Source organism: Phlebotomus papatasi, chromosome 2, assembly GCF_024763615.1.
Source record: "Phlebotomus papatasi isolate M1 chromosome 2, Ppap_2.1, whole genome shotgun sequence".
In the NCBI taxonomy this organism is placed as follows: Eukaryota; Metazoa; Arthropoda; class Insecta; order Diptera; family Psychodidae; genus Phlebotomus; species Phlebotomus papatasi.
This window is the reverse complement of record NC_077223.1, coordinates 43,233,522-43,247,061: the sequence shown is the minus strand read 5'-3', so window position 1 is coordinate 43,247,061 and position 13,540 is coordinate 43,233,522. Positions and strand designations below refer to the sequence as shown.

The 13,540-nt window shown below is 31.0% G+C and overlaps 1 protein-coding gene across 8 annotated transcripts in view; it reads left to right on the top strand.

Moving 5' to 3' along the window:
• Nucleotides 1-13,540, top strand: part of LOC129801190 (transcription factor HNF-4 homolog) — a 37,208-nt gene that overhangs the window by 10,400 nt on the left and 13,268 nt on the right. The window contains exon 1 of one of the 8 annotated variants that reach the window (XM_055845977.1): nt 4,515-5,061. The exons of 4 other annotated variants lie outside the window; for them this stretch is intronic. In XM_055845977.1, coding sequence (XP_055701952.1) covers nt 4,974-5,061 — 88 coding nt within the window. In that variant the 5' untranslated portion in view covers nt 4,515-4,973. Of the gene's footprint in view, nt 1-4,514; nt 5,062-13,540 lie in introns of those variants that run through there. 3 more of the 8 variants (XM_055845981.1, XM_055845978.1, XM_055845982.1) reach the window with 3 other exon arrangements.

The following is a 13,540-nucleotide window of genomic DNA, read 5'->3' as shown; positions in this document are numbered from 1 at the left end:
GGAAAAGTCTCTATAAAAGCGAACTTAATCATCAAACATATTCTCTTTGTAGCTGTCACGTAAAGAAGATTTTTTGATAATTATTTTCATTCGACTGTCCAAGTGTTTTATTTGTGTTTGTGTTATATTATGAAAGATTTTTTTTTTAATTTTCGATATAAATGACACGTGCTATTCGAATAAGGGAGGAAAGATATGCATAATAGATTTACACAGATCATGCTAAAACTATATAACTTTTAAAAAATAGTTAATTAAATTAACTTCTTGATATTCTAAAAAAAAATTGTTCGTCTCAATTTCTTAGTGATACAAAATTTTAGTTAGCAGTCAGCTATATACAGGTTATCAAAGATTTAAATTTTTACTGTAATAAACGTAAACAAGAAACAATTTTTGCTTCAGTCTTGTAGAATTCTCTTAAAGTAAGGCTTTATGGAACCAAAATTCTTATAACCTGCTCATACTGTTCTTGGTTCCATTACTGAGACTACTAAAATTGTAGTGGCTTTTAAAAGTGTATTAAAAGACATGTCAAGGTCTTGGTTTTATCCTTCCTTTACACAACTTTTAAAACAAAAGAATAACTAAATTCATAAGATAATTGCAGACTTCTTAACTTTAAACTCCAATTGAATTTTGCACGAGGTCTTGACAAGAATGACTGATTAATGCCTTGACAAACTTGAAAATCTCTTTAGTACTCAAAAAATATTATTCTAAAGAATTACTTCGGAGGATTTTCGCCGTTCTTCCTTTCTTTCCTTTCGCGATGTTCTTCCTTCACCAATGGTAGCTATTTCGTTTCCTGGATATTAATGGTGTGATTTGGACAAAATATGGTTATCTTGGTATATTTGCCTTTTCAGAAGCCATATTTTTGCTAATTTGTAGTTAATTACTATTTTTTTAATTATTAAAAATATCAAGAAAATTAGAGAATTTCAGTTTCAATTCATTAAGCTATTCAATATCTTTAATCATTTCTATGATGAAATTTGTCCCATATACAGTAGACTCTCGCTAATTTGGCTCTTTTAAGATCGGGCTACTTTTTAATTCGGGCGGCAGTTAAATTCGAAAATAGTTTGTTGACATTTTTCAAGTTCGATTATGATTATCAAATGAACCAAATATGCTCAAATTTGTCATGATTTGTCTTAGCTTTGATGTGATTTTGCATTATTAAGTGGTTTTCATGCAATTTATACACTCAACGCTTCGTTATCCGGCATTTCGTTATCTGGGTGACAGCTGCCAAACACTGGCGGTTGATATATTCAAAATTATTTTCACTAAACATGAAGTTTGTCCAGAGTGAATTAAAGTATTATTAACATTGTATCGAAGTTTTTAATACATAATTGTGATAAAAAATGAAACATAAGCACACCATAAAGAAAATTCTCTTTTTCTTTGTCAGACAGAAAATAAATTCACACTGCACAAAATAGAAAAACCGTTGATCATTCAAAAAACCTAAATGTAATTTTGTCCCCCAGTCAGCCGGATAACGAAGAGTCTACTGTAATAGCAATGAGCATGTAAACTCAATATGAGTATACAAATGAACAAAAAATCGTTACATTTCAAACAACTTGACGCCCGAATTTCTCTCTAATTCGGTTGGCATTTCGGTCCCAAATGCCCGAATTTGAGAGGGTCTACTGTACTACCTCAACGATTTTTAGACAGGAGAAGGTAGGGTTATGATAAATTGGGGCTATGGGGGCTATATTGAAAACGTTATGTTTTCGTATATTTTTAAAGTAAGCTGGGCTATAACTTAATGTAATTTAGATAGACAAAACGATTTTGGATCTGAATTAAATTATGGCCAGGACCGGTTTTCTTTAAAAAAATATGCGAGTGGATCTTCCCTTTCATCTCTTAAATCTGAGATGAAGAAAGCTTAAAGCTTAAATATTTATTGTCAAAATTAAAGATTTCCAATTCAGGTTTAAAGCTAATAGCGTTTTATATATTCTAATCCCCTCCGTATTCTGAAATAAATCTTTAATTTAAGCGCTAATCTTTTAATCGGTCTTTCAAGATATATTCGGGTCCCGGTCAAAATCCCGAAAGCCAAGATCCAGAACACCAAAATCCCTAAAGCCAAAATTCCGAAAGCCAAAAACCCGAATTCTTAAGTGTGATAGCTACTCTCATAGCGTTTGCTGGAGGAAAAGGGAATTTTTTTGTGTCTTGGGAAATTATTCTACATATTATCCTCCATATAATTTCATCCCTTTCAGGATTTTTAACATTTGGGATTTTGACTTTCGTGATTTTGGCGTTCGGGATTTTGACTGCCTCCGAAAAAAATATATTGATACAATACCCCACGGAGTCAGTCACATGTACTACTTGATTTCGGTGGCAGCCAAAATCCTGAAAGCCAAAATCCCGAACGCCAAAATCCCGAAAGGGCCAAAATCTCAAAAGCCAAAATCCCGAAAGCCAAAATCCTGAAATCCTTCGAAATCCTGAAAGGGATGAAATTATACAGAGGAAAATGTTTAGAATAATTTTCCAAGACACAGAAGATTTCCTTTTGCCTCCAGCAAGCGCAGGTACAATCGTGGGAGTACCTATGACACTTTTAAGAATTCGGGATTTTGGCTTTCGGGATTTTGGATTTCAGGATTTTGGCTTTCGAGATTTTGACCGGGACCCCTTGATTTATAGGAAGTCCCAAAAAACTTAACTTCAAACTCAAAATTACGTCCCTTTTGGTTTTTGTGACAACGGAATCATGTAATTTTCATACAAAAAAAAATCCATTTGATTTTCGATTTTTTTAGCATTTTCGGCAGTTTTGTGAAAGAAATAAAAAAATGTTAACTAGAGCTCAGTAATTATTTTAGTATTTGACTTCTTACGCTCCACCAGGTAATTCGAAAATCCATTCATATTGATAGGTTTTAATTAATAAAAAATCTAATTTGGATCAGATTTTGAATTAGGCTATTCTACTCTATATCTCTTTTGATATTTTCATTTTATAAATAATTAGGGTAGACCGGTGAAGAATTAGCCAGCAAATGAAATTTTTTGCCTGTAATTTGTGAAAATCACGTTTAAATCAGATTAATAACTACTTAAATGAATAGAAAGGAAGTTAAATACTCTAATTAAATTGGAGTTTGCTCAATATTCTTTCACACTCCACTGTCTATTTCTATACCCCTGACTAATGCTGCCTCGGTCTCCCCTATGTTTAGGAAGGGATGTGTTCAATGGGAAGCAGTTTTGATACACCACGCCCTAAAATGGAATTGATGGCTCATTCATATCATTTGATTTTAATACTGCAAGTATTATTAATATTAAAAAAAAATCTTCGTCGATTTTGCTTTTCGATAGCAAAACTAAAGAGAAAAATAATAAAATCCCAAATCTATGATAAAAAAATTTAACGTCAATTAATACCACAAAATTATGATTTTCATTGGTTACAAGAATGATGATGAATATGCGAAAATAAGATGAGTGTATATTCTCTTAATGGATGGTTTTTATGTGTCGATATTTAATTTGTAATTACACCAGAGTAATTTGCAATTTTAGGTGAGAAAAAAAATGACAGGTCGTTAAAAATAATTAGCAAATAAAACATAAATGTTCTTTATGTCCTATCACAAATAATCTTGAATAGCTATAGAATTTTTTTTGTATATTTCAGTCTAAATCAAAAAACTTCGAAAACTTTTCAAACAAGATTTAAAGAGAAAGAGAGCAGTAAAAGGGCATCTGTTGAAGTGATCTCAAATGAAAATTTATTGAAACATTTCATCAGAATGCGCATATCGAAAGGAAATTGAATTTAACATAAAAACGAGATAATATTTTTGTGAACCACGCATTTATCTTTCTAATTAACATATTCTCTCTCCTTCTCTTTTTTTTGTGTACCAGTACCACCCAAGACATTAATGATCTTCCATAAAGAAAAGATGAGCTTTTGTAATTACTTGTTCTTTTTCAAGAATTTATGATTCATTGCGTAATGTTTGAGGTGTACTTTTGTGTGACGCCACTCATGATGTATTTTCAGTACGAAATTGGAGAACATTTAAATATTGGGAATTGGGATTGTTTTTGTAAATAAATGACACAAATATTGTGGAGGGAAAAGGGGCTGGAAGAGTCACCAAATCCTAATGATTATTGAGAGAGGGAGAATAAAGCTTTTGACTTTAAGTTTTCTTTACAATCGAGAATTTCCTCAAGTGAATTTATAAGAGTGGAAGTGTCCGGTATTTGAAAGTTGTTGAGATTAGAGAAAAAAAATAGATGATCGGTGAAATGTTATAAAATTAATATAGTCTAGTAATGTGTTGGGTCGAAATTGTTATACGACGACGACGACAGCCTCAAAGGAAAAAGTGATAAGAAAAGTCGATGATTACTTTACTGATAATGAATTTTGTGATTCGATAATTACTACACATCAGCCTGTCTCCTTCTTCGTTCAATAGATTGCCTTTTTTCCATCTCTGAAGTGAAACAGTTTTCATTAAACATCTAACCGATACAGTCATTCTAAAGTGCTACCAAACACTTTTCATTGACAACATAATATTTTTTTTCTACATGAATTTTATTACTTCAGAGTGTGTGAATTTTTTCTACGCAAAATATTCAATGGAGCTGAATAGTTTTTTGGTTAAAAAACTTTCCTGTTTTTCTTAACTTATATAAAGATTTTTTTTCAATTGAGTGTGTTTGTTATTTCTCGCATCGTCTGTGATCTCTGTGCAATTTGTTAGTTTTGTTTTTCAAATTTTAAAACAAAGATAAGAAAAAAAGACCTCAACAAATTCCTCCAAAGTTTTTTTTCCTAATTTAAAATTGTGAGATCTCTCAGTGTTCAAGCAAAATATTGTTTAGTCATATAAATATATTTTTTTAAAATAGTGCGATTAATTTACTTAAAGTTAAAATATAAAAAATAATAATAATAATTAGTGATGATGAAAAGTGAATTTATGTCCAATTTTGAAAATGCCAACTTTATCCTCAATCCCACCTTTGATGAGAATATCTTTCAAATTCTTGGTGAGTTTTTGTGCAACATCAAAATACAAATTTTACAAAATGTACAAATTTTTAAAATAAATATACAATTGTGTTTGGCAAAATTTCTGAAGTTAAATATGCGTCTATTAAATATGCAAAAGTGGGAGAGAAAGACTGTCAATGACATGGTGTAGAATTTTGTATTGGAAATTTATCAGAGAAAGAAAAAATTTGAAGAAGCCACTAAAAGATAACACAGTGACTTTCTTCAGAGAGTCTCAAATATACTCGTTGTCCGGGAATTTCTCTCAGTCTATATCACATTTTTCCAATATATAAAACTGCGAGAGAGGGAAGAATGTTGCTGTGTGGACAAAAACTGATAACATATGATGGAATTGTGCTCAATAGAATATTCACTTTTTTTTAATGCTATTTTCCACCACTTATTTTATTAATCAATCTTTTCTCATGTTGTATACATATAGAGAATTTCTTAAGAACATTGGTTGGATTACAGTGCCGTCTCGTAAAACTGACGCCACGCCGAGGACTTTTACAGTTTTTCTTTTTTTTATCAGTGCAAGGTTATCGGGCACTATTTTTAAGAGCTTCCTATTGGGCTGCGGCGTTATCTATTAGGCGGGAAAATTAAAGTTTTCAATCTCAAAACGACAACAATTTATTTACAAGTCAAGAATTTATTTATTGATCTAATTAAAATTTACTTGATTACTCTTTTAACGTTCTTTTCAATATTTAATTAAAATGGTGCGTTTTCAGACTTATTAATAGAACTTTTGCTATATTGAATATCTGAATAATGGCCTCTACACACTAGAGAAATTTATGTCCTGAAGCAAAGTCCCTACGCTTGTACAGGAAAAATTCTCCAACTTGGACATAAATTTCTCTAAAGGCAATAAAATTAATTTTGGAATACCTTACTTTGAGAATCATTTTCTTTTTATTAGTTATTTAGAATAAATTATCTCATATAAAAAAATTAGCTGTCCGAAACTTGAGTCGTCCGAAGGTAGCACGATTTTGAAATTTTTTCTAGGAAATACATTACGCTATTTAACATTTAATTATTTTTCAAAATTGTACGATATTGATTTTAAGTAAAATGTCTCTCAAATACTAATTTTCACGAAATGTTTATGAATGATCTTTAAAATATAATATTCTTGAAAAATTAGTTAATGAAGAAAGATTCTAAATACGCACTCAAAAGTTGTTAAACTTTGATCTTCGAAAATTCGATATTGAAATGGTTTTCGAATATAGGTGTCCAAGGTCGAAATATTCACCTTGGACACCTCTGAAACATATTTGAAAATGAATGAAATCGTAGAAGCCGCTTTCGAAATAAACCAAAAAATGTGGTTTTGGAGAGTTGAAGGGGTAGAGGGATAAGAAGCAAAGACTGTCCTATATAATATTGACTTACGGGGGGTCGTCGAAGACCGGAAATCGATATCTCTTACCGTTTGGCCTCTGGTCGTGTCACAAGTTGAAAAAAAAAAATTATGAACTGCTCTCTCTTTGAGTTCGAGCAATGTTAGTTCCATTCATAAATTTAAAAAAATATATATATATTTAAAATCTTGATGAAAATATAGACAAAATCTGTTCAGTAGGAATCCTGCATTTTTTAAAAAGGGACTTGCGATATAGTAGAAAGATATTACGAAGGAATTAAAAATACTAAAGTCTTTTTCGAATTGTTTTCAACTAAATACGGAGAATTTTTCTTGACATGCTGATCCGTTGTGTTCTTTCCATATCAAATTCGTAAAAAGTTGTTTTTTTCACATTGTTCCTAACATGATCTCTTGAATCTTTTACTCTTTTTTTTTTACTAATATTCGTTCGTCATTTTACGCCAAGAGAAAAATTTTACTAAAGAAAGAGCAGTATATAAAATCCCTCGGTTTTTTCACCCCCCAAAATATCTATCTTCTACTTCTCCACGTTTTTGACGACTTTACCACACCTAAAGCCTAAACAATTAGGGATAGAAACTTGGGGGGGGGGCGGCATAAGTCGTCCTGGGACATTTTCCCCCTTCCCACCAAAACCATGTATTTTGCGATTTTACAAAAACACATCGTGCGATTTTTGCATAATGTTTTAGACGGTGGCAGCCAAAATCCCGAAAGCCAAAATCCCAAAAGCCAAAATCCCGAACGCCAAAATCCCGAAAAGGCCAAAATCCCGAAAGCCAAAATCCCGAAAGCCAAAATCCCGAATGTTCAAAATCCTGATAGGAATGAAATTATATGGAGGAAAATGTTTAGAATAATTTCCCAAGACATAGAAGATTTCCCTTTGCCTCCAGCAAGCGCAGGTACAATCGTGGGAGTAGCTATAACATTTTTAAGAATTCGGGATTTTGGCTTTCGGAATTTTGGCCCTTTCGGGATTTTGGCTTTCGGGATTTTGGCGTTCGGGATTTTGGCGTTCGGGATTTTGGCGTTCGGGATTTTGGCGTTCGGGATTTTGGCTTTCGGGATTTTGACCGGGACCCGTTTTAGAGATTACACAGACGGGCATCTTGTTCTTAATGACCGTTTTCAAGGTCAAAGGTTAAAAAGACTCTAGAGAGCGTATTTCTCAACCGAATTGGTATCATGTTTGTGCTTGTTGGAATTGGAAAGATCTTGGAATTCCTGATAAGTCTGAACTGATTCCAATCTTGGTTATGATCTGGTATTAAACCGATTCTTAACCGATAATTAATTTTTACCATAAATTCAAATTATTATTACTCCTAAAGTATTTTGGGCAATGTTTTGAGTGATTTATAAAACTGTTCAAATCGGATATCAACCGCAGTTATGAACCGATAAGTAATTTTTGTCCGAAAATCAATTCTATTATTTTTAAAACTATTTTGATGGATCTTTTGAGTGATTTATAAATTGGTTCAAAATGGTTGAGAACCAGGAGGAGAGATTTAGCAGGTATAGCATTTAACTCACAAGTTCGAGCACTTCGTGAAGCCTGGGACGTTATGCCACCTCTTTTTAAATTACAGTGGATCATTTCCCATTTAATATCTAATTTTAAGTCAAAATTTTCCCAAAAATCTTGTCTGAACGTGAGGCCCATTTAAGAATAACTTATTTCATTTTGTAAGTTTTACTTCCATTTAGCATTGTTTTTAAGTTCAGCTTAGTTGAAGTGGACGAGCTAATAACTTTATTTTCAAACATGGTAAATCTTGAACATCGTACAATGATGATCGCTCTTTCAAAGTCAATAGTTTAAAAACGGATACTAAAGTTTCAAGGTGATCTTGCAAGCCCTTAATGTTCAAAAAGCTATCGAAAAATTTATTGATAAACTGATGATTTAAGTGTAACTACGCATTAAATTGCTTATATACCGTACCATTGGCGTCTCAAGTGATTGAGTAATTACAAAAAAGAATTCCCCAAGAAAAACTGCTTGTAAAAGTGATGCCACGCGCGCTATCAAAAGAATTGCTTGATCGAAAATTCGAAATTTATGAATTGCTATTATTGTTTGCTATTGCAGTTGTTAATAAAAATTAGTCTTTTTCTCAATTATTTATTTGTAGTGAATTTGAAATGAATATCATGAAAAATAGCCAATTAGTTCTTTCTAAAATGGAAGCATATAAATAAAACTTAATCACGTGTCAACTCCGAAAATAGTTTTGTTAAGCGGACAAATGGGTCTTGTTAAAGTTTTTGCAAAAGGATGTTGTTCATTTGACAAAACTTTTTCTTGTATTAAGAAAAAAAATCTTTTGACAAACTTAACAAGATGCATTTGAAAAATTGATACAATAAATTGATAATTTTGGCAGTTTTAAGAAACAATTTTTGTGTATATATTTGATTAAGCTGTCTAAGTAAATATCGAAATTTGAGAGGCATGAATGAGACAGAAAAAAAGCATCAGAGACGAGATATGAGATTGAAAATCATTCTTAATGCCATGAACCGGGATGTCGTTTTGTCTTATAAGTCGACTAATAAATTTGATTACAGTATAATTTTGTCATGAGACATCCGAAAAAAAAAATTCTCTCAAATTCATCCCGGAACCATCAATTAAAATTAATGCCCAGATTTTCCGTTCTAGTCTATTTTTTTTATTTTAGGTTTTTTTTCACATGCACATTTTTCTCCTGAATCATTTGGATTTTCTTCAGTAGTATGTGTCCGTCCATCTCTAATCTGTGTTTGAAGAGAAATTATCAGCTCAAAATTCTTTTTATAGCACGCTTTTGAACATGGTTTATGATATGCTTGACTGAGAATATTGGTTCAATCGAGTTTTGCGAAATTTTTCTTGGCTATCTTCCCCTTCAGTCTCTTCTCAACTTGTCATTTTTCTTTACTCCGTGGCGTTTCCTTTATCGCGAAAGCAAATTTATGAAGATTGATAATTCTTAACTCATATATTTTTTTTCATGTCTCTCTTTTGGTACGAACTTTTTTTTTGCTGTCTCTTTCTCTTTATGAATGCCCCCTCAAGGTGCGATAATGTCTTGTATTATATAGAAAAAAAAATAAGAAGAAAAAAACCACCGAATACGCAGAATATTTGAAAATTACTCCTTAGTAAGAGGAAAATTTACGACCTGGGCTTTGAAATTAGTGATAAGAAAAACATTTAAAATACGAAAGATGAAGATATTAAAAAGAATGTTGTATGTATATATCTTTTACTTGGAAAGTTGTACTGAAGAGCTTTTTAAACTTTACGAAAAAAAAATGTTTCTTATCAAGAGAAATATTTCACTGTTTTCTCGGTTGCTTTTCACGTGCAAAATAATTTGGGGATTTATTGTTTGTCATATCAATTGGTATCAAAATGGAATCAAAGTACAATTTTATATTTTGGTCACAAATTAGAGACATGACGTAGATTTTCCAGTATTCGCACTAATCGCTGTTAGAAATCTTTTGCTCTCTTACGCTCTTTTTTTTTGAGTCATCTCAGAGTGGAAAAATACGAGATTATTTTATAAGGAATTCCCTGAGATTGCAATGCAAATTAATCTCAACAATTTCTCTCACAGTGTAAATAGCAATTTTGTAAAGTGACAAAGAGCTTTTTTATATATAGGTTAAAAGTCGCATTGAAAAATGATAAAGCTCAATGTGATTTGCTGTCTCATTTATATTTGAAACATCACTCAGTTACGACCTAGACATGCCAGACGATATTTTCCCCCTTTTTTAGCATTCACATACTAAAAAGCAAAAATATAAAACTGCATCAATCTCTAATCATTTTCCTCCCTCTGGCAAGATTATCAATTTTATGTTTGATGTGCTGACAGTAAATATTTTTCTTATTGTTTAACTTAGAAAATCACAATCACATGGCAAGAATATTTTATACTGATAAATGCAACAAAAAATGTGCTAGATTATGATGGTGATAGATAAGTTTAATAATACAAAACATCCCACATAGAAAACGATGTAGCGTACCAGGCATTCAAAGGGGCTATCGTGTAGAGAAATGTGTAATAAATTAAATGATGTTGAGACTGTAAATATACCATGGCAAAATAAACCAGGCAAAAAAATGAGTCAATAGAAAATAGAAATAAAATATAAAACCACTATTCAGCAAATCATCTTAATTTTCTTTTTATTTACTGGAAAATATTTCCACAAACATTATAATCTTACACACGAAGACAGTACTGGGACAAAGAAATAGATGCATCAGCTTAATGTTTTTATTTAAAAGGTCAGTGCTCAATAATAGTAACTGAAATAAAATATGCAATACTACAGAAATAAATGATAACTAAAAATATTTTTGTCTAATTACACCTTAAAAAGTTAATTTTCAGAAGTGTACACGTAATGTGCACATTTTTAGCTTTTTATCTGCTGAAAGATCGATACGAAAGTCGGATTAAATTTTTGCAACGTCTATAATTGGACCAAGAATTGGACTCTTAATGACTCTCAAAGATAGCAGAATGTGTAGTGAATCATTTTGAAATGATAACATTCTACGGTTTTTCTTTGATTATAGGATTGGAAGAAAGTTCAGATCATTTTATTAAAAAAAAAAAGAATATAGAAAATGTGCAAAAAACGGATCTAGTCAAGCTCTTGTGCTTACTGAAAAGCCTCTGTATATTGGGGGATGCAATGTGTGCGAAATGTCAAAGTAACCAGTTGAAATGTCAAAATTCCGTCAAAAACAAATTTTTTGACGAAAGTTGTTCTCAATTTGTAAAGGCCTTAAAAGACAATGATAAAAAAATCCGTGAACAAATTTTAGAAATGATTTTAAGTGGTTGATTTATATTAGTTTTCGTTCTCTAGTTTCAGTAAACAAAAAAGTTTGATAAAGGTTATGTATAAGATGTATGAGACATAACCTCAAAACCAGTTTCTAGTAGGGAGACCGGGGTAGAATTATCCACAAAATTAAATTTTTCATTGCGTATAATTTGTACAAAAAATGTTTATATGAAGCTGATAAATGTTTTAATGAATAGTAAGGGAAGTATATAGGGTTAGTGTGCCAAATTCCGGCCACCTTGCAATTTCGGCCACCTTTTTTGTTCCTTGAATTTCCATGAATTTTTAGTTTTTACATACTTTAGAGATTATACAATGCAAAAGAATAACAAAAAATGTAGCTTCGACAAACGAGATGACGTGAAAAAGGCATTGAAAGAATTCCCGAAGGGCAAGGAACTATGAGAATGAAGGTGGCCGAAATAGGGCACCAAAGCTATGTCTACATTTTTATTCATTTTGAAATGTATTAAGAATGATTTTAGAGTAAATAAAGACGATAAACTGTCTACAAGGTTCTAAGCAACACTTCTTAAGTAGAAGGAATAAAAAAATCAATTTCTATTAAAGATATTACATTTCAAACTTGAGACTTTGGCGCTTGCATGCAACTATGCCGAAATTTGGCACACTTATCCTATCTAGAATAAAGAGTGGTTTTCTTAATACTCCTTCGAAGGCAAACTTTAAGATACCACTATCTAATACTATACGTGGCTAATTCTGCCCCGGTCTCCCCTAATGCTAAAAAAAATCTGTTTTTTTTTAAGTTAGATTTTTTGACAAATTAAACACAACTTTTTTGGAAAAATATTTTTTTGGGAATAGATTTTTATTAATTTCTCATTAAAAATATTTCATTTATTTCTCAAATATTTAGAAGTTAAAAAAAAATGTTGGATACTGAATTTTTCAAATTTATCACTTAATTTCTCAGGTTATTTCTTTTTTTTAAAAAAAAATATAAAACCAATGGGAAAATGTCGAGAAATGGGAAATGTTCTTGGCATGGCTCCACTCAAGAATCAGACTTCTCTATGTCTTTTTAAAGTAATATTTTAAAACCTTATTCGTACTAATAAGTGAGGTTATAATAAGAATATCAAGGGGTTATGTTGAATAGAAAAATTTAGGGAAATCTCATAACCTAGAAAAATATTGTATACTTGAATTGCTTTTCTTTTACTTTGCTATATGGTAAAGTTAATTTTATTTAACATTTAAATGACTGAGGTTAATAACATTCAACAAACAAATTTTGGGTATTTTTTTTTGGCAATTTGGTGGATATTTTTGAATGTCAGAATCAACCATTTTCTTAAATTATAGTATCTATGAATTCATATTAGATCTTGTTCTCTCCTGAAGATTGTAATTTACTTTAAATAAAGGAGATTTCGTATTTTTGTCATGTTTACTACTGCCAAATCTTCCCCTAAGTATTTACAATAAATTAAATTTTTCTGTTTGACAGTTGACTTATGCCCTAGACACACTTACAACTTAAGCCGAGAGACGACTTAGTGGAAAATTATGGAAATGCACTTTAACCGTTATTAATAATATAATTACGCTAAGCTGTCTCTCGGCTAATTCTCAGGTCTGTCGAGGCCATTAAAATCTCACCCAATAGAATTTAATTGAAATATCTCTGACATTTTATTGTTATTTTGTTTTGCAATATTAATTGACGAAAATAAATAGATATTATATATTTAAATTTTTGTTACTAATTCATTTTTAAAAAATATTTCTACTGTCAAATGAAAAGATGTAAAATTTTTGACAATTTACAGATACTTACTGTGTTATCACACTTGCACATTAAAATTTTAATATGATTCACATTAATTGTCGCTGGTGAGAGTCCAAATGTGTAATTTGTGTGTTTGAATCATTTTATATTCAAAATTTGATCTATTTGTTGATAAAAAGGTAGACTTGGCCCGTAAAATTTGATATAAATTGATTTATAGCATTAAAGGTGTCTACACATTGGGAGCAATTTTCGTCAAAAATTGCGTTTTTGACAGAAATTTGACGTTTCCCCCTACAACGCTGCAGGGAATTTCCTTCAAAAAAGCAATTTTTGACAAAAATTACTCCCAATGTGTAGAGGCCATAATGCGAAAAATTAATGCGATTTTCTCTTCAATTTTTTAATGTGAAAAATATTTATGCTTTAGGTAAATTTAAACTTATTT